Genomic DNA, 24,199 nt, shown 5'->3' with positions numbered 1-24,199 from the left:
TCAGAAAAACACAGCCTGCATACAGGCTGCCCTGATGAAGGGTCTTGCCCAAAATATCAACTCTTTATTCCTATCCAGACTCTTCCCTGATGGGGCCAGAGGGCATAGAAAACAAGCAAGTCCCTTTTGAACAGAGATGATAAGGAATTTCTTTAGCCAGAGGGTAATTAATGTATAGAATTCATTGCTACAGATGGCTGTGGAGGCCAAGTCATTCAGTATTTTTAAAATGGAGGCTGAGGTTCTTGATTAGACTGGGTTTCCAAGGCTATGGGGAGAAGGCAGGAAAATGGGGTTGTTAGTTACTGCCCGTTATGCCACAGCATTTAGGGCAGCAATGAATGTCTTCCATCCCTGTCTGTCCTTGGCAATCTTCTCTATTGTGCCCCAGGTGTGGTTCAATATCCTTATTTCAACCTCTACGGTGTGGTGCCAAGTTGTCTTTGGTTTCCCTGTGAAGTGCTGTCTTAATGATGAAATTGACCTCTCTTTTCACACATGCCCAATCCATCTCCAGTGTTTCCTCATGATGTTTGTACCCACGTTCTCTTGATGACTTTGGAAGCATAAGGATGTGGGAGGTGATCTTTCTTGGCCAGAAAATGCAGAGGGTCCTCCAGAGCTCATGGTGTGAAATGATGACAGATTGGCAAGGTTTCCCTGTCTTGTGCCAACATTCTGACCTATACAAGAGCATGGACAGAACACAGCTCTGGTACAGCTTCACCATGGTGTGGGCACTGTACTCGGTTGATCCCCATACGTCGCTCATTGTTCTGAAGATGTTTCTAGCTTTTCTGAGTCTGCACTCAATGTCGTCCTTGATCCCATCATCCTGCTGAATGATACTGCCCAGGTACGTGGATCTGCCGGCACTGGATAAGTTGATGCTGTATGTGTTGACAAGACGAGGAGAGCCTACATTGTGGGTCACGGTCTCAGTCTTTCTTTGACTGATTCTGAGTCCAACTTGTCCACCAAAGGTCCACAGGCTCTGAGTTTTCTCTTGCGTGTGCTGGGGTGTATGTGATGGTAATGCAAGGTCATCTGCCAAGTCGTCTTCCAAAGTAGAGAATAGAATTTACCTAATGCCTCTCTGTTTGTCTTTTGTTTGCCTCATAACCCAGTCAGTCACCAGGTTCAACAATATTGCCAACATTATACAGCCTTGCCTGAAGCCTGCCTTGACTTCAAAGCTCAAGTTGCAGTCCCCAGATGTGCAGGTGAAGTTAGCACAGAAACTCTGGATGAGCTGGACAATCTTGGAAGAGATCTCATATGATCTGAGAATTTGCCAGTGGCTTTCCCTGTGGATGCTATCTAAAGCGTTTTCAAAGTCCATGAAATTTACATACAGTTGTCTCTGCCATTCTGTGCACTGCTCTATGTTGTTACACAGTATGAAAATCTGGTCAGCACACTTTCCGTTCTTCCTGAAGCCAGCTTGCTCCTTCATCAAGCACAGTTTGAGTAAATGAGGCATGCAAGCCTCCAAACCATGGCAAGGTTGTGGTCCTGTTGGAGGACAATTGTCACAACCATGGACTATGCGCCTGTGCAGGTGGGTTAGGCAACAGATTTGGCAAGATCGTTCATGTGTATGCACATTCAAAGTAATTGCTGTTTCATGTGGTGGTGTTTAACTCCTTTCTTTTCATTCTACCCTTGTCGAGACTTGACCAAAAGCTCAGCAATATTTATGCACCCTGCTTACCTTCAACCCTGGCAGGAATGAGGACTACCGTTTTGACAGGCACTGTAAAGGACCAGTATTCATTTAGTATTTGGCAATTGCTTCGAGCCACAGTGTTGGCATTTAATGTTCAATTTGAGAGTTTTAATTAATTGTTTTTTTTCTTTTAAATTCTGCAACAGTTCTCATTAAAGTCAGTGAACTGTTGACCCACTTCAGTGTCTCTCTCTACACTCTGGGGCCATATCCAAACATTGTGTCAACAGTGGCCACACAAAGAGAGTAATAGACTGTGCGAAGCCAAGTCCTGTTATTTTAATGTGACAGGTAGTTATGTTGCTGCTTTATAAACAGGAAATTACAATGAAACTTTATAAAACTCTCATACACTGACTGGAGACCTTTAACCTCTTGCTTCAGCATTCTGAGGTACCCATGTGCTTCAAGCAGGCTTTTACTTATACTGTTGCTTAAGAAGAACGTGGTAACCTGTCTTAACGACTATTGTCCAGTAGCACTTACATCCACACTTACATGAACTGTTTTGAGAAGTTGGTGATGAAACATACCAACTCCTGATAAGTGACTTAGATCTGCCCCAATTTGCCGACTGGCATAATAGGTCCACAGCAGATGCCATCTCATTGGCTCTTCACTTAACCCTGGAACATCTGGACAGCAAAGGTGCATACATTAGGATACTCTTTATTGACTACAGCTCAGTATTTTATACCATCATTTCCTCAAACCTGATCAATAAGCTCCAAGACCCAGGCCTCAATATTTCCCCATGCTATTGGAACCTTGATTTACTCACTTGCAGTTCAGATTGGCAAGAACATCTCTTCCACAATTTCCATCAGCAAAGGTGCACCACAAGGCTGTGTGCTTAGCCCCTCACACTACTCACTTTACACTGATGACTGTGAGGCTAAGCGCAGCTCCAATGCCATATCCAAGTTTGCTGACGACACCACTGTTGCCAGCTGAATGAAAGGTGATGATGAATCAGCATATAGGAGGGAAATTGAAAATCTGGTTGAGTGGTGCCACAACAGTAACTTCTTACTCAACGTCAGCAAGACCAAGGAGCTGATTATTGACTTCAGGAGGAGAAAACCAAACATCTATCAACCAGTTCTCATCGGAGGATCAGAGGTGGAGAGGGTCAGCAACTTTAAATTCCTCGATGTTATTATTTCAGAGGACCTGTCCTGGGCCCAGTACATAAGTGTCATTACAAAGAAAGCACAGCAGCACCTCTTCTTCCTTAGGAGTTTGCAAAGATCCTGCATGACATCTAAAACTTCAACAAACTTCTATAGATATGGGGTGGAGAGTATATTGACTGGCTGCATCATAGCCTGGTAGGGAAATACCAATGCCCTTGAACGGAAATTCCTACAAAAAGTACTGGAGATGGCCCAGTCTATTTTAGAAATACAGCGCAGACAACTTACGGTGACCAATTAACCTACTAACTGGTACGTGTTTGGAATGTGGGAGGGAACTGGAGCTCACTGGGGAAATCCATGCGCTCATGAGAAAAACGTACCAACTCCGTACAGGCTGCACCGCAAATGAACTCTGAATCTGATGGCCCAAGCTGTAAAGACAACTGACTAACTGCTACGTTACTGTGGCACCACAAGTTAGACATCTTTGTGTTGTCTTCTTTGGAGCAGCGGAGGCTGAAGGAAGATCAGATAGAGGCTTATAAGAATATAAGAACTATAGATAGTGTAGACAAACAATATCTTTTTCCCAGGGTTGAAATGTCTAATACCAGAGGATATGCATTTAAGGTGAGGGGGGAGTTTCGAAGGAGATATGAGAGGCAGGTTCTTTCACTCAGAGAATGGGGGGGGGGGTACCTGGAATGTGTTGCTTTGGGTGGTGGTAGACGCAGTTATGGTTGGAGGCTTTTAAGAGACGTTTAGATAGGCATATGAACTCGGAAGAATAAGGGGTGATCTCATTGAGACCTATCGAATGTTGAAAGGCCTCGATAGAGTGGACGTGGAGAGATTGTTTCCTATGATGGAGGATTCTAATACCAGAGGACGCAGCCTCAGAATAGAGAAGCGTCCTTTTAGATTAGACATGAGGGGGAATTTCTTTAGCCAGAGAGTGGTGAATCTGTGGAATTTGTTGCCACCGTCCGCTATGGAGGTCTAGTCATTGGGCATATTTAGGGCAGAGGTATATAGCTTCTTGGTTTGTCAGGGCATGAAGGGATACAGGGAGAAGGCAGGAGATTGGGGCTGAGAGGGAAAATGGGGCAGCCATGATGAAAAGGCAGAGGAGACTCCATAGGCCAAATGGCCTAATTTTCTTCCTTATAATCTTACGAATGTGAGGAAAATGAAAGGATATGGGCATTATGTAGGCAGAAGAGATTAGTATAGTTGGCCAATTGATTACTAATTTAATTTATTCAGCACAACATTGTGCGCTGAAGGGACCTGTTTCTGTGCTGTACTGTTCGACATTCTATAAAGGGCTGTGTAACTGCGAACAATTTTATCCTGCATTAACAAAGCAGGATATTGCAGTAGGGACTATGTCCAGCCAGCACTCCAGGGTGGAAATGATAAAAGAAAAAAACAGTGTTAAATTGAGCTATGTCTATATTCCCAGGGTAATTTTAATACTGCAATCACACTTTAAAGTACAGCTGTTCAATGCAAATTACTTGCAATTCTCTCTCTCACTTTCATTCCTCTAAGTCACTTGATTATGCTGGGGTTTTTGCAATCGCTCCCAATTGTCCATCATTACAGTATAATAGACACAAGCAATGGAGTTTTCTGTCAATCAAGTGTAGGTCTCAGAGATATGCAGTTATTATTGCAATAATGTTAGCCTCTTAGTGGGTGCATCGGCAATGTGATTTGCCCTGGAAATCTGACGCAGCATTCATGGCCATTTAATAGTTGTCTTCAGGTGCAGCTGTATTTCAATGAAGCTGTATACACAGTGGCCACTTTACTAGGAACCTCCTGTCCCTAGAAAAGTGGCCACAGAATGTACGTACATTCATTATCTTCTGCTGCTGTAGCCCATCCACTTCAAGGATTGACGTGTTGTGCATTCAGAGATGCTCCTCTGCACACCACTGTTGTTGAGTTACTTTCGGCTTCCTGTCAGCTTGAACCAGTTTGGCCATTCTGCTCTGACCTCTCTCATTAACAAGGTGTTTTTGCCCACAGAACTGTTGTTCACTGGATTCTTTTTTATGTTTGTTTTTCGCACCATTCTCTGTAAACTCTAGAGACTGTTCTGCGTGAAAATCCCGGGAGATCAGCAGATTTTGAGATACTCAAACCACCCCATCTGGCACCAACAATCCCTCCAAAGTCTAATTCACTTAGATCACATTTCTTCTCCATTTTGATGTTTGCTCTGAATAACAACTTTTTTTTCCTCTTTCTATTTTTATTTGCACATTTTGTTGTCTTTTGCGCACAAGTTGAACACTTAAGTTGCTGTGATCTTTCATTGATTCTATTACGGTTATTGGATTTATTGAGTATGCCTGCAAGAAAATGTATCTCAGGGTTGTATATGGTGACATATATGTTTTAGGTAAGAAATTTACTTTGAAATTTGAACCTTGTGAGATATTTAACCAAGTCTTCATGCCATCTCTGAAGTACAGGATGAAGTTTCCTCCATGTCCAGATCAAGTTCTCTGAAAGAAACTGATTCCTACCATATTGTTGTGTACTCTTGGCCACTGCTAGTTCAACTTTAATTAAATCATACTATTATGCTCCTCTGGTAGGTGGTGCATAGATTATTTTACAAATGGGAAGCCAATTCAGAAATCAGAGGGGCAAAGGGACTTGAGAGTCCTTGTGCAAAATTCCACAAAAGTTAACTTGCTGGGTGAGTTGGTGGTAATAAAGGAAAAATGCAACGTTAGCATTCATTTCAAGGAGATTTTAATATAAAAGCAGGGACTAATGCAGAGATTTTATAAGGCATTGGTCAAATTGCTCTTGGAGTATTGTGAGCAATTTTGGACCCCTTATCTAGGAAATAATTTACAGGCATTGGAAACGGTCCAGAAGAGGTTCACAAAAATTACCCTTGGAATGAAAGGGTTAATGTATGAGGAGCATTTGATGGCTCTGGGCCTGTATTCACTGGATCTTAGAAGAATGAAATGGGATCTCATGGAAACCTATTGAATAATGAAAGGCCGAGATATACTGCATGTGAGAGGATGTTTTCAGTATTGGTGGTGTGTACGAGGGTACATCCTCAGACTACAAGGATGTTCCTTTAGAACGAAGATGAGGAAGAATTTCTTTAGCCAGGTGGTGGTGAATCTGTGGAATTCATTGCCACGGATGGCTGGGGAGGCCAAATCATTGGGTATATTTAAAAGGAGAGATTGACAGAGTTTTGATTAGTAACAACGTCAAAGGTAATGGGAAGAAGGCAGGAGAATGGGATTGAAAGGGATAATAAATCAGCCATGACAGAATGGCAGAGCAGGCTCGATTAGCCAAATGGCCTAATGCTGCTCATATATCTTATAGTCTTAAAATATCTTAATTGATTGCAAAGCATTTGTATAATATATAACTATAATTATTATTTAGACAGATATGTGTCCAGTATATAATACATTGGAGGATCATAAATGTCCTAATTATGTCTTAATTAAACTTACGTCTATAGTGTGTTCTATGATTGGTATCAGATTTAGTATCACTGACATATATGACATGATATTTGTTGTTTGCAGCAGCAGTACCGTGCAAAGGCATAAAATTACTATGAATTACTAAATAAATAAATTGTGCATTAAAGAGAATAATGGGTGCTCATGGGTTGATGGACTTCAGAAATCTGATAGTAGAGGGGACACTGAGAGTTGTGTTGTTCTGAAAATCATAACTCATGTCTGCCATGAATAGTTTGACTTTGGCTTTTTCTTCTTCTTGGGCTTTCTAGACTGACGATTGGGTTCTGAGGTGGCTGACAGGGCTAATGTGCGAACTGAAGACCTTTCTGCAGATGGGGCAGGGAGTAGTTGATGGACAGGTGGGAATAGTTTGTGAGGTGCCATTTATGCAGGGCTCCTCTGTATTGTTGATCTATGACCTTGAGGTCCTCAATACCATCCTGAAAGCTCTTTCTCCACATCAAGTGGTCATGGGTCAGAGATTTCCAGGCACCAGTGAAGATCTGTCAGTTCTTCAGGGAGGCTTTGGGAACATCACTGGATCTTTTTCAATGTCCGCCTACAGTCTCTTGAGGAATTTCTTTAGCCAGAAGGTGGTGAATCTGCGGAATTCATTGTCACATATGGCAGAGGTGGCTAAATCATTTGGTATATTAAATTGGAGTTTGATAGGTTCTTCAAGAGTGTCGAAGGTTACAGGGAGAAGGCAGGAGAACACAGTTGAGAGGGATAATAAATCAATTAATTGTCAGAACCAACTTGATGGGCCAAATGGCCTAATTCTGCTCTTATGTCTTATGGTGTCCTTCAAAACCAGAACTGTGAATAGAATGTCAATTTCAACGGTCTGGCTCTGGGCATGAAGTCAATATAGAATGCCCATCATAAATGGCCAAAGTAATTAGGGCCTCAATTTTTGGCTTGTGGTCCTAGCAGAAGATACTAAGACTGGTTGTCCTTCCAGTGAATGCTGAAATCCCTGAAAGGAAGTTGAATGAGATTCAATCAGCAAACAAAGTATATCAGCGTCCCTTTATACAATGGGGAAAAGAAGCCTCAGAGAGACATGATGGAACAGATAGGTGCTGAATAAAATGGGGAGTGCAACCAAGGCTTGGTTTGTGCTGTTGGCCTCACAGAAGAAACGGAGGTACTTGAGCTTAGAAAGTGTTCCTTGCTGTAGTGTCTAGGGAGACAACCAATGGTGTGAAAGTCAAAGAGGGTATACAATAGAGGCACTGCTGAAGAGGCTAATAGAGGGAGGGTGACTCTCCCACCTGCAGGAGGCCATCGTGATAGACTGGCTAGAGGTAATTCAAAGTACGGTTATTATCAAAGTATTTACAACCCTGGGATTTGTCTTTCCCACAGACAACCACAAAACAAAGAAACTCATGGAACCCGTTCAAAGAAAAACATCAAACCCTCCCACGTGCAAACAGCAACAAAATATGAGCGAGAAACACAGAATATAAAACGCAAAATTGAAAGAGTAGGCATATTCAGTTCAGCTCAGTGTTTGTTATCTGCAGGCTGTCCTGATTCAAAATCACCCAAAGTAACAACATAAAAAGGACTGAAGAGAAACCAGAAATACGTTATAATGTGACGTACAGAGTCCAATCTACAAAGCGCATCAATAAAATCTTGCCTGAGACCCAGAGCTCCAGTATCATCCTCGGACAGCGTAGAGGGAGAGAGAGAAAGACTGTCATTCACGGACACCTTCTTTCAGCAGCAGTGAGCGAGAGACCAGTAGAAGGCACTGAACACCTGCCTTTTGCACTCTCCTCAATGATTTCAGTCGCCCTCAGCACCTTTATCAGGGGATTACCAAGAAATAGAGTCGATCATAGACTCGTGCCCCATCTCCAGGCTCCAGATCATGAAGATATTACCTGTGATTTTGGACTGTGTGAGCAAATCACAACCATGATGACACTAGGCTTCACTATTCAACTTTAAGTTTCTTTTGGAGAAGAATAAACAGTCAACGTTTCGTGCCTGACTTGCCGAGTTCCACTAGCACTTTGCTTGTATTACTCTGGATTGCCAATGTCTGCAGAATCTCCTGTGTTTAGGTTTCTTTCCCTGCTCTCTGTCAAGCTTTCAGTGTTACAGAGAAGAAGGGAGAACTATTAAATAACGAGTGGAAAGATAGAACAGGTAGGCAAAGCCTTTCTCACTGTGCGGACAGATCGAAAGCAAGGGGCAGAGGTTGGAGGTTATCGGTGGAAGGATTAAAGAGGTTTTTTGTCCAAATTCAACATGTGGATGGGGTCTGGCATGCACAGCCTAACAGAATAGAGGAGCTAGAAGCCACCTTCACATTTGATGTGCTGTAACCCACTTACAGACTTGAATTTGGAACCATAGACTGAGCTTTATAAAATGACAGTGATTGCTGATTAGCACACTGACGCACCATCAATAACTCGCGGAGATGGGAGGCGAACGATAGGCTTTTATTAGCTGCAAGAGACCACGATTAGCAGCAAGAGACCACCACACAACATCCTGGAGACTGAGGGGGGAGCAGTGCCTCCAACCACCTTTATACGGGGGTCTGTGGGAGGAGCCACAGGAGCAGTCAGCAGAGGGGCATGTCCAGACAGGTATATGTAGTTCACCACACACTCGCATCCGGGATACCTTCAAAAGGCAATGCCTCAGAAAGGGGGCTTCCATCATTGAAGAGCCCCACCACCCAGGGCATGCTCTCTTCTTATTGCTACCATCAAGGACGAGGAACAGGAGACTGAAGACACTCAACATTTTAGGAATAGCTTCTACCCCTCTGCCATCAGATTTCTGAATGGACAATGAACCACCCCCCATGAACACTAACTCACTATTTTTGCATTCTTTTAACACTACATTTAATTTATATTTTCAAATTGCAATTTATAGTAGTTTTACGTATCGCACTGTACTGCTGCTGCAAAGCAACAAATTTCATGACATATGTCAGTGATAATAAACCTGATACTGATTTTGATTCACGTTGAGTCAACACACCACAACAAATTACTAATATGTGTCACTGGATAGGATGAATAAACATAGAAACATAAAACACAGAAAACCTGCAGCTTATTACAGGCCCTTCAGCCCACAAAGATGTGCCCAACATGTCCTTACCTGAGAAATTACCTAGGGTTACCCATAGCCCTCTATTTTTCTAAGCTCCATGTACCTGTCAAGGAGTCTCTTAAAAGACCCTATCGTATCCACCTTCACCACCATCACCAGCAGCTCATTCCATGCACTGACCACTCTCTGAGTAAAAAACTTACCCGTGATACCTCCTCTGCATCTACTTCCAAGCACCTTAAAACTGTGCTCTCTCATGCTGGCCACTTCAGCCCTGGGAAAAAACCTCAGACTATCCACGCAATCAATGCCTCTCATCATCTTCGACACCTCTATCAGGTGACCTCTCATCCTCCGTCGCCCTGAGGAAAAAAGGCCGAGTTCACTCAACCTATTCTCATAAGGCATGCTCCCCAATCCAGGCAACATTCTTGTAAATGTCCTCTGCACCCTTTCTGTGACTTCTACATCCTTTGTCAAAAAATGCAATCAGGCTCATAAGGCATGACCTGCCTTTCACAAAGCCATGCTGATTATCCCTAATCATATTATGCCTCTTCGAAAGTTCATAAATTGTGCCTCTCAGGATCTTCTCTATCAACATACCAACCACTGAAGTAAGACTCACTGGTCTATAATTTCCTGGGCTATCTCTACTCCTTTTCTTGAATAATGGAACAAATTCCGTAACCATCCAATCCTCCAGAACCTCTCCTATCCCCATTGATGATGCAAAGATCATCACCAGAGGTTCAGCAGTCTCCTCCCTCGACTCCCACAGTAGCCTGGGGTACATCTTGTCTGGTGCTGGTGACTTTTCTAACTGATGCTTTCCAAAAGCTCCTGCACATCCTCTTTCTTAATACCTACATGCACAAGCTTTTCAGTCTGCTGTGTCATCCCTACAATTGCCAAGATCCTTTTCCATAGTGAATACTGAAGCAAAGTACTCATTGAGTACCTCTGTTATCTCCTCTGGTTCCATACACACTTTCCCACTGTCACACTTGATTGGTCCTGTTCTCACACATCTTATCCTCTTGCTCTTAACATTCTTGTAGAATGCCTTGGGGTTTTCCTTAATCCTGTCCGCCAAGGCCTTCTCATGGCCCCTTCTGGCTCTCCTAAATTCTTTCTTGAGCTCTTTCCTGCTAGCCTTATAATCTTCTAGATCTCTATCATCACCTAGCTTTTTGAACCTTTCATAAGCTGTTCATAGAAACATAGAAAACCTACAGCACAAAACAGGCCCTTTGGCCCACAAAGTTGAAATTACTAGGCTTACCTATAGTCCTCTATTTTACTAAGCTCCATGTACCTATCTAAAAGTCTCTTAAAACACCCTATTGTATCCACCTCCACCACAATTGCCAGCAGCCTATTCCACGCACTCACCATTCTCTGAGTAAAAAACTTACCCCTGACATCTCCACTGTACCTACTCCCCAATACCTTAAACCTGTGTCCTCTTGTGGCAACCATTTCAGCCCTGGGAAAAAGCCTCTGACTATCCACACAATCAATGCCTCCCTCTCATCATCTTATACACCTCTATAAGGTCACTTCTCTTCCTCCGTCGCTCCAAGGAGTAAAGGCCGAGTTCACTCAACCTATTCTCATAAGGCATGCTCCCCAATCCAGGCAACATCCTTGTATATCTCCTCTGCACCCTTTCTATGGCTTCCACATCCTTCCTGTAGTGAGGCGACCAGAACTGAGTATAGTACTCCAAGTGGGGTCTGACCAGGGTCCTATATTGCTGCAACATTACCTCTCAGCTCCTAAATTCAATTCCACGATTGATGAAGGCCAATACACCGTACACCTTCTTAACCACAGAGTCAACCTGCGCAGCTGCTTTGAATGTCCTTTGGACTCGGACCCCAAGATCCCTTTATTGCTCCACACTGCCAAGGGTCTTAACTTTAATACAATATTCTGTCATCATAATTGACCTACCACAATGAATCACTTCACACTTATCTGGGTTGAACTTCATCTGCCACTTCTCAGCCCAGTTTTTCATCTTATCAATGTCCTGCTGTAATCTCTGACAGCCCTCCACACTATCCACAACACCTTTGTGTCCACAACACCTCCAACCTTTGTGTCATCAGCAATCTTACTAACCCATCCCTCCACTTCCTCATCCAGGTCATTTTTAAAATCACGAAGAGTAACTTATAAAACATACTTGTTCTTTTCTTCTTGACTAGATTTACAACAGCCTTTGTACACCACAGTTCCTGTACTCTACCATCCTTTCCCTGTCTCATTGGACATAGCTATGCAGAACTCCGTGCAAATATCCCCTGAACATTTGCCTCATTTCTTCCGTACTTTTCCCTGAGAACATCTGTTTCCAACTTATGCTTCCAAGTTCCTGCCTGATAGCCTCATATCTCCCTTTACTTTAATTAAACGCTTTCCTAACTTGTCTGATCCTTCATTGTTTCCTTGATCCTCTTTCATGACAATGGATACAATTTGTCATTCCATCTGTATTGCCCACTCCCCTCTTCTCCGAGGATCATCACCTTATTGTGGTGCGGAGGCTTGCGAGCTCCTGAGATTCCAAGAGCGATGCTGTCTGGTACTTAGCTCCTGGTCGGGTTGCCCATAGGTCAAGGGGAAGGTTCCAGACAAAGAGCAATCCCACCAAGACCTCTACAGTGGAGTTGGCAGAAAACGATGACACTTCACAATAGCAGTGAAGCCTTCTCTGTCATCTTGCATTCCATGTCACTGGATCCCGACCCCAATCTGTCAAGGATTGTATGATGGCTGCCCATGTATCAGCCTCCCCATGTAAAACAAAGTCACACACAGGCATCCTTCATTAAGCAAATCCACCCTAACATCCTGGATTAAGTCCCATGGTGCTCAGCAAGGGGCAAAGGGGCAGGATTATGTGGATCCTGGACTGGCCTCTACAACTAACTTTAGACCCTTAGGAGAACATTATACTTGAGTCAAGTGATCACACCTCTAATGACCACGGCCCTCCGAAAAAATATTCAATTTCATTGCACTAAAGACTAATATCGTCTGCTTCAATTCTATATACACCAGTCACATCATTCTGGATTCCTTCTGAATAGAATTCTTTCACATAGCAATCTCAGGACTCTACTTTCATTGCATCTTCCAGTAATTTAAAATAATATGTTATAAAAATAAACTTTTTGCTATGTGTATATCAATCCAGTTGAAAAACATTTCCATTAATACTGGAACATAAACTGTGCGATGAATCAGACATCTGCTGCTGCTATTGGCAGAATAACGCATTTATTTCTTGGTTGCTCTTCGCTTCTTGCATTACGACTGGGTGATTGTGAACTGGGATATTATCATTGGTAATGTTGGATAATTGCTTCATTCTTCACTTGTCACCTGTAGCTGTGCTGTTCAAGAGCAGGCATTAAGATACCCTTTTACACAGGGTGGAAAACCGCTGCAAGAGCAGCAGAAGCAAGTATCACATTTTTAAACACAAGAGATTCTGCAGATGCTGGAAATACAGAGTCTTCTTCCTGGGCCGTTAGTTCCCAGTGGAACATAGGGCAGCGACAACCTTCCTTTGGAGATCACCAATATTTCTGTAATCCATTGTAGCCATGGTACGGAGAGATTTGCCCAGTTGGCCGGCCTTACCCATTTCCACCTCCCACAATGGGGACGTAGGGTTGGACTTTTCAAGAGGTGGGAATCCAGAGTAACACACACAAAATGCTGGAGAAACTCACCAGGTCAGGCGGCATCTATGGAGAGGTACAAAGAACTGATTTCTTCCCCCTTCCTTTCCAATCATTCTGGCTCCTTCCCACTACTTTTCCAGTCCTAGTGACAGGCCTCAGCCCAAAATGTCAGCTCCTTGTTCCTCTCTATGCCTGACCTGTTGAGTTCCTCCAGCATTTTGTGTGTGTTCCATCACATTTATATCTAACTAGCAACAACAACACCCTCTCCTCATTACCACTACCAAAGAAGAGATACAGGATCCCTCTTCAATCCTTTAGGAAAGCTTCTTTCCTTCCGCCACCAAATACCATGAATCCATGAAAACTACCTCAATGTTTTTGCTCTCTTTCTCTTTGCACTACTTATTTATTTTTTCGAATAACAGTATATTTCAAATTATTTCAAATTGTAGTGTGGCCTCCGTCAGTTGTAGTTGACTGTGGATACTGCGCCTCTGGTAGTCACTGAGAGAGGCTTCTCCAGAACACGAGTCAGGGCAGAGTTGATATGGAGATCCATCTGTTGCCCATACAGTGGGACACCCCTCTCTATGCTGGTGACAGGTCCAAAGGAACGACAAAAGTTGATACTGTTTGGTGCCAGCAGCACTGCAGGAGATGCCGTGCCGCTGGGTACAGCAGTCAGCCGCCTTCGGGACTCCGTCTCCGGATTTTTCCTCAGGATTTACTCCCAAAGCCTTTCCCGTGAGCGGGTATAGCCGCAAGGCAGCGGAGATTTGAAATCGGAGTTTTCCCTCTCCTAGATGAGCTACCATCCGTGGTTAACGAGCCCCATCTGCCCGGAGCAACTGGTTTTAAGGTGCCAGTGGCCCGCCCTTGCCCCTTCTCCTGTCAGTGAGAAGAGCTCCACCGGGCATAAGAACTGTGCCACATGTGAAGGCCAGGAGTTGGACTTGGTTGTCAGAGGCTGTTTGCACTATTTCATGTATTGCACTATACTGTTGCTAAGGTAGCCGTGGGGGCCAAGTTATTGCGTGCACTTAAGGCAAAGGTTGATAGATTCTTGATTGGTCAGTGCGTGAAGGGAAACTGGGAGAAAGCAGGAGATTTGGGCTGAGAGGGAAAATGGATCAGCCATGATGAAATGGTGGAGCAGACTCAATGGACCTAATTCTATTCCTATATCTTATAGTCTAAAACAACAAATTTCATAATATATTTCACAAAGTGTTAGGTTGATCTTAGAGCAGATTAAAAGACCAATGCATTAGGCACTTTTAAGAGATGATTAGATAGGCACATGAATGTGAAGAAAGTGGAAGGATATGAACAAGCATAAAGGATTTAATTATTAATTTATTTGGCTTGAAAAAACATTTTGGCCCAAAGGACCTGTTCCTGTGCTGTTCTGTTCCATGTCTATATATCAGTGATAATAAACCTGATTCTGATCCTGAGAAAAAGTCATACAGCACAGGAACAGGCCCTTCAGCCATCTTGTCCAAGCTGACCTTCCTGACCACCCCACTACTGAAAAATCTCTGCCTCCCTCTTCTGCTCTTTTACAATCAAGTTAAGCTGCCAAGTTTATTGAACCGAAATCCTGTGGATCAAAAGACTTTGGTAGCAAAAGATTAAAACCTAATTCTGGGTTTTCACAAACAGGAAAAACTTCATACAAGAGATTCTGCAGATACTGGAAATCCTAAGCAACATGCACAAAATGCTGGAGGAACTCAGCAGGGCAGGCAGCATCAATAAAGAGTCGATGATTCAGACTGAGACCTTTCATCAGGAGTGTAGAAGTTTCTTCCCCCTTCCCTTTCAATCCTGATGAAGCGTCTCGGCCTGAAATGTCAAGTCTTCATTCTCTCCATAGGAAACACATCCACACTAACTCAGAAAATACACTTACACAGTATTTGGTATTGTTAATGATTTGTGACCCTGAATAACCTTAAATCTCCTCACTCTCATACATTAAAATATTTAATAATGATAAAGAAACAAGTTAAAGTGATAAAAAATTAAATTATGGGAAATCTGTTTACACACAATTACTTCATATAATTCATATCAATTATGGTCGTATGGGTAACAGAGTAGTGTACCTACAGTGCCAGCTATAAGATCAGGGTTCAATTTCTGCCATTGCCTGTAAGGAGTTTGTACGTTCCTTCCATGGGTTCCTCTGGGTACTCCAACTTCTTCTGACGTTCCAGAGATATACGGGTTTGGGTTAATAAATTGTAGCCATGCTATGTTAGCACCAGAAGCAAAGCAATACTTCTGGGCTGCCCCCAGCACATCTCAGACTGTGATGGTTGTTGCCACAAACAATGCATTTCACCACATGTTTTGATGTTTTGATGTACTGTTCATTCATTATGTGCCATGTTGTATGACATGGGTAATCATGGTCTTTACGTGACCATGATTGTTCTTGGCAAATTTCTCTGCAGAAGTGGTTTGCCATTGCCTTCTTCTGTGCAGAGTCTTTACAAGACGGGTGACCCCAGCCATTGTCAGTACTCTCTACAGATAGTCCGCCTGACGTCAGTGGTTGCATAACCAGGACTTGTGATCTGCACCGGCTGCTCCTACGACCATCCACCACCTGCTCCCATGACTTCACATCACCCTGATCGGGGGGGGGTTGGTGAGGGGGCTAAGCAGGTGCTACACCTTGCCCAAGGGTGACCTGAAGGCTAGCGGAGGGAAAGGAGCGCCTCACACCTCCTTTGGCAGAGACTCATCTCCACCCCACCATTCGCTATGTACTGTACATGTGACATAGCAAATCTTAAATTTAAATCTTAATCTTAAAGCAAATCTTAATTTTAAATCTTAATCTATCTTTTATATTTCAGAATGACCACTCAGGTCTGTGTTGTTGCATTAATATGCTTTTCCGTATATTAAGCTTGTTGTGTTCTATTTAAGCTTGTTGCTTGCTGTCTACACTTCGCCAGAAGTGGAGACCGAAATTACCTGTCCGCAACCTAACAAAGGATCAATGCTCAACTGCATAATGACACTGCCCTCTTCAGGCTCCTATTAAAACTACAATGGAATGAGGAAATGCAGAACATTCATAGTTCAAAGTTCAACATTCAAAGTACATTTATTATCAAAGTATGTATAAATTACACAGCCTTGAGATTTGTCTCCTTACAGGCAGCCACAAAGTAAGAAATCCAAAAGAACCCATAAAAAAAGACCAACAAACACCCAATGCATAGAGAGAGAAAAAAACTTATATCCTGCAAACAATAAAAGCAAGCAACAGCATTCAAAACTAAACTGAGTCCTTAGATACAAAGCCCAGTGCAGCTGAAGCCAGCCTACAGCTCTGGACACAACAAGCTGTCTCTGGGTTGTGAACCCCTGGACTATGGACACTCCTTCATATGAATGATCTCCCATAATATTATTTAATTTTAAAGTACAATGTACACACTGTGAACAGCATAATGAATCTCCCCTTTCTTACCACGTTTAGTAATTCAACATTGAATTTATTGTTGCACATACAAGTACACTTGTAAGAGACTACTAGACAGGTATATGGAGGAAGTTAAGGTGGAGGGTTATATGGGAGGCAAGGTTTAAGGGTCGGCACAACATTGTGGGCTGAATGGCCTGTACTGTGCTGTATCGTTCTTTGTGCATGTATGCACAGAGAATCCTGCTTGCAGCAGCATCGCAGGCACATTGTATCAAATATGCAGCATTCACGAGAAAACCGTAACTCTCCTGGATGCCTAATGACTTGGCATGGCGAGACCACAAGAAACAGCAGTGAGTAGTGGTCACAGCTCAGCACATCACAGGAACCAGTCTCCCCTCTGTGTACCCTATACTTCTCAATGCAGCCTGCTTTATCAGCAGTGAGTAGTGGTCACAGCTCAGCACATCACAGGAACCAGTCTCCCCTCTGTGTACCCTATACTTCTCAATGCAGCCTGCTTTATCAAAGACCCCTCCCACCCTGGACATTCTCTCTACTCCCCTCTCACAGCAGGTAGAAGGTACAAGAGCCTGGAAGTTTGTATAACCAGGCTCAAGCACAGCTTCTATCCCATTGTTATCAAGGTGTAAGGTACATTTATTATCAAAGTATGCAGTATACAACACTGAGATTCATCTTCTCCAGACAGCCACAAGACAAAGAAAACCATGGAAGCCATTCAAAGAAAAATATCAAACCCCCCACGCGAAAAAACAATCAAATCACACAAACAGCAAGAACATCAAACCCCGAAACCCCCCACTCAAAGAAATGGCACAAGAGAAACAAGAAAGAATGTGCAAAAACACAGAATATATAAATCAAAACTGGAAGAGTCAAAAATGAACTACTCTTGTTAAACCTCTTTAACAATAAAATAGACTCTAACATTGCTTCTTCCCCTTACTATACCTCATTATGATCTTGCACTTTATTCCTTACCTGCACTGCACTTGTTCCGCAACTTTTACACTTTATTCTGCATTATTACTGTTTTATCTTATTCTAGTGCAATGCACTGTGTAATGATCTGATCTGTATAGACAGTATGTATGACATGTGTTTCACAATATCTTGGTAGATGTGATTATAATAAATTAATACCAATAAACATAAATTATACACATTTATACAGAAAAACACAATTAACACAAAAAGTAAAGTTTATTTTCGTGTAAGTTGTCAAAGTCGTCATGGTGTTGCTAAACTTCAGTGACATCATTGTTCTTTCATATCAGTCTTATGAACTTTTGCCGTCACTCATTACATTGCAAGAGAAACAGACTGAGCGATTTTTTTGTGTACACTCAGTGGCCACTTAATTAGGTACACTCGCCATGGAGCAGCAAATCATAAAAGACAGAGGTAAACATGCAAAAGTTTTGTTGGCGTGTGGCATGCAGTGCTGCCCCTTATTTCTTTATACCCCACCCATAATAAAAATATAATAATGATCACCTTTACTGCCAAATGAAGAAACCAAGGATTTTTTACAACCCGAGAGCAGTGAGGTGCTTTCAGAGGAAGTGTCTCACTTTGGCTTGATGCCAGTTAGATAGTTGCAGGAACGCGCAATGGTGGATAATACATTTTGAATTCCTCGTATACCTAATGTACACATCAGTATTTGGATAGTAAACAGTTGGGCCAGTTGGCATTGGCTTTGGTCTGCTCATATATTTCTTCCTCTGTCATTTGTGAACGAACACTGGACATTCACTGATAATAGCGGTAAGTACAATAAATTATTTGTCATTGTTCTTATTGTCTTATAAGGTTAGGTTGAGCAAACTAAGAGCTTCCTCTTTAGAGTGAAGAAGGATAAGAGGTGACTTCATAGAGTTGTACAAGATGATAAGAGGCATAGATCGAGTGGACAGCTGGAGAGATTTTCTTCAGGGAGGAAATGGCTATAATGAGGGAACATCATTTTAAGCTGTTTGGAGTAAACTATAGGGGGGACATTGAGGTAGGATTTTTTTTAAACACAGAGAGTGATGGGTGCATGGAACATGCTGCCAAGGGTAGTGGTAGAGGCAGATATATGAAGAGTATTTAAGAGACCCTTTGATAGGGCGGCACAGTAGCGTAGTGGTTAGCACAATGCTTTACAGTACCAGCAAACTGGGTTCAATTCCCACCGCTGCCTGCAAGTGCTGCTGTTTGTACATTCTCCCCATGACTGTGTGGGTTTCCTCCAGGTGCCCTGCCTTCCTCCCACAGTCCAAAGACCTACCGGTTGGTAGATTAATTGGTCATTGTAAATTGTCCTGTGATTAGGCTAGGATTAAATTGGGGGTTGCTGGGCAGCATAGCTCAAAGTGCCGTAAGGACCTATTCCGTGTGGTATCTCAATAAGTGGAGGGATATGTTGGAGGGAAGGGACAAATTGATCTTAGAGTCAGCCAACATTGTGGGCTGAGGGGCCTATCCTATGTTCTATATTACCAAAAGGCTGGATGTAAAATATTTGTCATTGTTAGTGCAACAACGAAGTCTCAGTGGGAGCAAAGAGTGTCTATTTTCCTTTCATTGGTCTTTTATGAATCTGCACCAAAGTTTATAATTTCACACTCACATTTCATATGTTATATATGAGGTACAATCACAATACTGTTTAGAAATGGTGTTATTTTTCAATTGTCTTTTTAAAAGATTAATATTAATAACTTTCGAACAGGTTTTCTAAAATGCTTCATTTATTTCAATCTACTATTTTTATTAATAGTAAAACAATGGATACATGTAAATAAACAACAGGACTCATCCTTTTTCCTTAAAAATGTCCAAAAATATTGCTACTAATTCATTAATCGATGACTATGGAACACAAGAGAACCTTTTTAACAATTGTCGCCAATTTGGATACATGCTTTCAAAAGGATTTCCACACTTGGCCTAGTACATTCAGAATATAGTGCAGGGTTCAATAAACACACAGCAGATTTCAGTGCTCATCCCAAAATATAAACAGGGATTTATGCCAGTAATACTTTGTCAATATGTCATTGTATCCGCTCTCCACGTAGTGCTGTTGCAATGGCAGGTTCCTCCCTGAGTCCGTAGCACATCTGACACATGCAATCTCACACGCACACACACGCACACACACACACACACACACACACACACACACACACACACACACACACACACACACACACACACACACACACACACACACACACACACACACACACACACACACACACACACACACACACACACACAGTATTTTGTATAAATATATTAAAAAGTCCACCTAAAATTCCTTGACCATATTCTGTATTCTTTTGTGTTTAGAAGAATGTGAGGTGATCTTATTGACAAGCGTGGCACAGTAGTGTACCGGTTAGCACAACTCTACAGCTGATCAGCTGTAAGATCAAGGTTCAATTCCTGTCACTGTTTCTAAGGAGTTTGTACTTTCTCTCCTTGACTACATGGGTTTCCTCCGGGTGCTCCGGTTTCCTCCCACATTCCAAGGAGGTACAGGTTGGGGTTAGTAAGTTGTGAGCTATGTTGGTGCCAGAAGCATGGCACCCAGCATAATCCTCGCTGAACAACAACACACACAAAATGCTGGTGGAACACAGCAGGCCAGGCAGCATCTATAGGGAGAAGCGCTGTCGACGTTTCGGGCCGAGACCCTTCATCAGGACTAACCAAAAGGAAAGATAGTAAGAGATTTGAAAGTAGTGGGGGGAGGGGGAAATGTGAAATGATAGGAGAAGACCGGAGGGGGTGGGATGAAGCTAAGAGCTGGAAAGGTGATTGATGAAAGTGATACAGAGCTGGAGAAGGGAAAGGATCATGGGACGGGAGGCCTCGGGAGAAAGAAAGGAGGGGGGGGGCACCAGAGGGAGATGGAGAACAGGCAAACAACTAAATATGTCAGGGATGGGGTAAGAAGGACAGGAGGGGCATTAACAGAAGTTAGAGAAGTCAATGTTCATGCCATCAGGTTGGAGCCGGTATATAAGGTGTTGTTCCTCCAACATGAGTTTGGATTCATTTTGACAATAGAGGAGGCCATGGATAGACATATTAGAATGGGAATGGGACGTGGAATCCTCGCTGACTTGATTTGATGCAAACAGTGCATTTCACTGTATGTTTCGATGAACATCCGACCAAGAACCTAAGGGGGTTTGACAGAGTAGTTGCTGAGGTGTTTCCATTAATGTTTAGAAGGTTATGGGCTAAATGCTGGCTTTTTGGTTCCTTAAGGTTGTCATAGCCAGGGTGGTAATGGGAACCAAGCTCCCACTATCTATTAAATGCTCCCAATGGTGTGCACCTCACATAGCCTCTGACAACCAAGTCTAGCTTCTGGCCTTCACATGTGGCTTAGCTACCAAGCCCGGTGGAACCATTTCTACTGGCAGTAGAAGATGCAAAGGCAGATTACTGGTGCCTTGAAACCAGTCACTTTGGTCAGATATGGCTCGTCAGCCGTGGTTGTCAGCTCATCCAGGAAAAGGAAATCTCTGATCTCAGACTTCTGCTGCCTTATGGATAGACCCACTCAGGGGGAAGTCTTCAGGAGTAAACACTGAGGGAATAATCCAGAGCAGGAGTCCCTGAGGTAGTCCTACCTTGAGTTCAACCTTGACTGACAACTCCTGCGATGTCGCTGGTGTCAAATTGTATCGGTTGCTGCTGTTCCTTTCGGTTCATCAGATGCATGGAGAGGGGGAGCTTGGAACATGGGCAGCAGTTTGCTCTCCAGATTGTACTGCCCAGGACTTACATATCTAGACAGCCAGGACACAACATCCATTGTCAACCCCGACCGACGGAGGCCTCTGAAATCAAATCATGGCAAATGGGACTCCTTGATTGGCCTGACCCAGCTGGGCCGAAGGGTCTGGTTTCCTTGCTGTATGACTCTATGACTCTCTCAAATGCGTGGGCACAGCCATAGGGTTGGGGTAACCATTTAAAACTAAGATGATAAGAATTTCTCCTCGCAGAGAGTGGCGAATTTCTGGAATTCTCTATCCTGGAGGATTGTGAAGGTTACATCACTGGGAATTGCTAAAGAGAAGGTAGATACATCTTTTGAAAGGTCAAGGAATTGCGGCCTATTGGATGGAAGTACAGGCTAAAGGGGCCAAGTGGCCTTTTCCTGTTCCTATTTCCGTATGTTCTTAAAATGCAAGAACTGCACAACGAGGTTGACCTACTTGGTACTAAATTTTCAATTTGGTGAAATTACCTCAACTATAAACTGAGTGATATATACAAAGTGCTGGACTAACTCAGCAGGTCAGGCAGCATCTATGGAGGGGAATAAACAGTCAATGTTTTGGGGCGAGGTCCCTCATCAGGATTGGAACATCGTTTACATATTCCCCTGAATAGATGCTACCTGACTTGCCGAGTTCCTCCAGCATTTTGAGTGTGTTGCTGAAGATTTCCACCATCTGCAAAGCTCTTGTTACTATTAAATATTAAATCTCTCTTTTCTCCTCAGATGCTGCCTCACCTGTGAGTGCTTCAGCATTTTGTGTTTTTATTTTGGATTTCCATCAGCTTTTGGATCACAGATGACCGATTGAATACAGATAAACATAAAAACAGAAAAAATCCTGATGAATGAAGTTATACCGTGCTGTTTCCTTTGGTCAGGATCAAAACTGATGCCTAATTATATTATACATTCAGTTTACATCAATACCTGTTCTGCAAAGGCTCCAAGTCCTCAGAATTTGTTTACTTACTTAGAGATACAGTGCAGAACTGGCCCTTCTGGCCCAATGAGCCCCACAGCCCAGCAACCCACCTATTTAATCCTAACCTAATCTCAGGACAATTTACAGTGACCAATTAACCTACTAATTAATACATCTTTGGACTGTGGGAGGAAACCAGAGTACCTGGAGGAAACCCACAAGCGTACATACTTCATAAAGAGGACACCAGAATTGATCTGTGAACCCTGATGCCCCAAGCTGTAATAGCATTGCACAAACTGCTTACCAATGTTTGTGTATGGCAGAAAAATCTACTTTCTCAGAAATGCTGATAATGTTTCAAAAATATTAATATTAAGCATTACATCTTCATTCCATCACAACCTGGTATGGAAGTAGCAATACCCAAGAATGGAAAGGTGGACGGAGCCCAGTTTCATCACAGGAAAAGCCCTGGGCACTTCTACAAGGAATGCTAACACAAGAAAGCAGTGTCCAGCATCAAGGTACCCACCATCCAAGCTATGCTCTTTTCTCATTGTTGCCATTGGGAAGGAGGTACAGGAGCCTTAAGTCCAAAACCACCAGGTTCAGGAAAAGTTATCACCCTTCAACCATCAGGCTCCTGAACTAGGGTGGATAACTTCACTGAACTCAATACTGAACTGATTCCTCAACCCATGGACTCACTTTCAAGGACTTTACAGCTCATTTTCTCAGTATTATTTATTTACATTTGCACAGTTTGTCTTATTTTCCCCATTGGTTACTGATCAGTCTTTTATAGACAATAGAAAATAGGTGCAGGGGTAGGCCCTTCGGCCCTTTGAGCCAGCACCGCCATTCACTGTGATCATGGCTGATCATCCACAATCAGTACCCCTTTTTGTGTACCTTTTCATTGATTCTACTGTATAAATTTATTTTCCTGTGCATGATTGCAAGAAAATGCTTTGGTTCTTGGTAGGGTCACCCATGCCAAACAGGTCAAAGGGTATAGGTCAGACAAAGGGTGGTCCACCTGTCCTGTAGGTTCAAGGGGTTCAGCTCAGGCCTAACAGCTCTGATTGGTCAAACAAAATTGTTACAGAAACAGCAATGAAGGATCCTTCCTCAGCTGAGTGTGACGGTATTCCTGAGTCTCCACCTGGGACTTGCATGACAGACTGTCGTGAAAAGCAAGAGGAAGCTACTGACATGACGAGGGAAGCCCTGAACATGCCAGAGATGAAGGACCTTCATAGCTGCCCTAGATGCCAGAGGTGTAACAGGCAGTAAGTATACTAACATCACTAATGAAGCTTCTACATATTGCACTGCAGTGAACAGTTGGAGAACAGATCATGAACAATTTACCATCTATTAAATATTATTTTAAATGGAACATATCACAAGTGCTTACCGTCAGTCCCATGCTGACAGTGGGGGTTAGATGCCTTTGAAAATTGCACTGGCTCAGTTTGACCAACAGGGAGGTTTTTCCAACACCAGAATCTCCAAAGAGTATTGTCTAAAATACACAAAAGAGTTTGTACTTCATTAGTATTCATCTTAAATCTTCAGCAAAATTGGTTTGAATGCACCAGTGTTTCATAAATGTATTCTTCAAATATTGCAAACTTTCTTAATACTTATAAAAATAGCAAGATCAGTAAGAGTGCAGTTTTGAGGACACTGTTTGTAGGTGTGATTTATTTTGCATGGAACATGCTGCCCAGCTGCTTCCTAATGATGTTTAGGTCCCAGATGAATTTGCTGCTCATAGACTCGGAGACGGAGAGTCATACAAAATTACCTCTC

General features: G+C 42.8%; 1 protein-coding gene across 1 annotated transcript in view; it reads right to left on the bottom strand.

Moving 5' to 3' along the window:
* LOC140735318 (ras-related protein Rab-26) overlaps positions 1-24,199 on the bottom strand; it is a 464,020-nt gene that overhangs the window by 427,554 nt on the left and 12,267 nt on the right. The window contains exon 2 of the mRNA XM_073060213.1: positions 23,802-23,909. Within this exon, the coding sequence (XP_072916314.1) occupies positions 23,802-23,909 (108 nt within the window). The remainder of the gene's footprint in view (positions 1-23,801; positions 23,910-24,199) is intronic.

The sequence above is a fragment of the Hemitrygon akajei genome, chromosome 11 (assembly GCF_048418815.1).
Source record: "Hemitrygon akajei chromosome 11, sHemAka1.3, whole genome shotgun sequence".
In the NCBI taxonomy this organism is placed as follows: domain Eukaryota; kingdom Metazoa; phylum Chordata; class Chondrichthyes; order Myliobatiformes; family Dasyatidae; genus Hemitrygon; species Hemitrygon akajei.
Note: the sequence above shows the minus strand (reverse complement) of the source record. Positions and strands in the feature narration are given on the sequence as shown.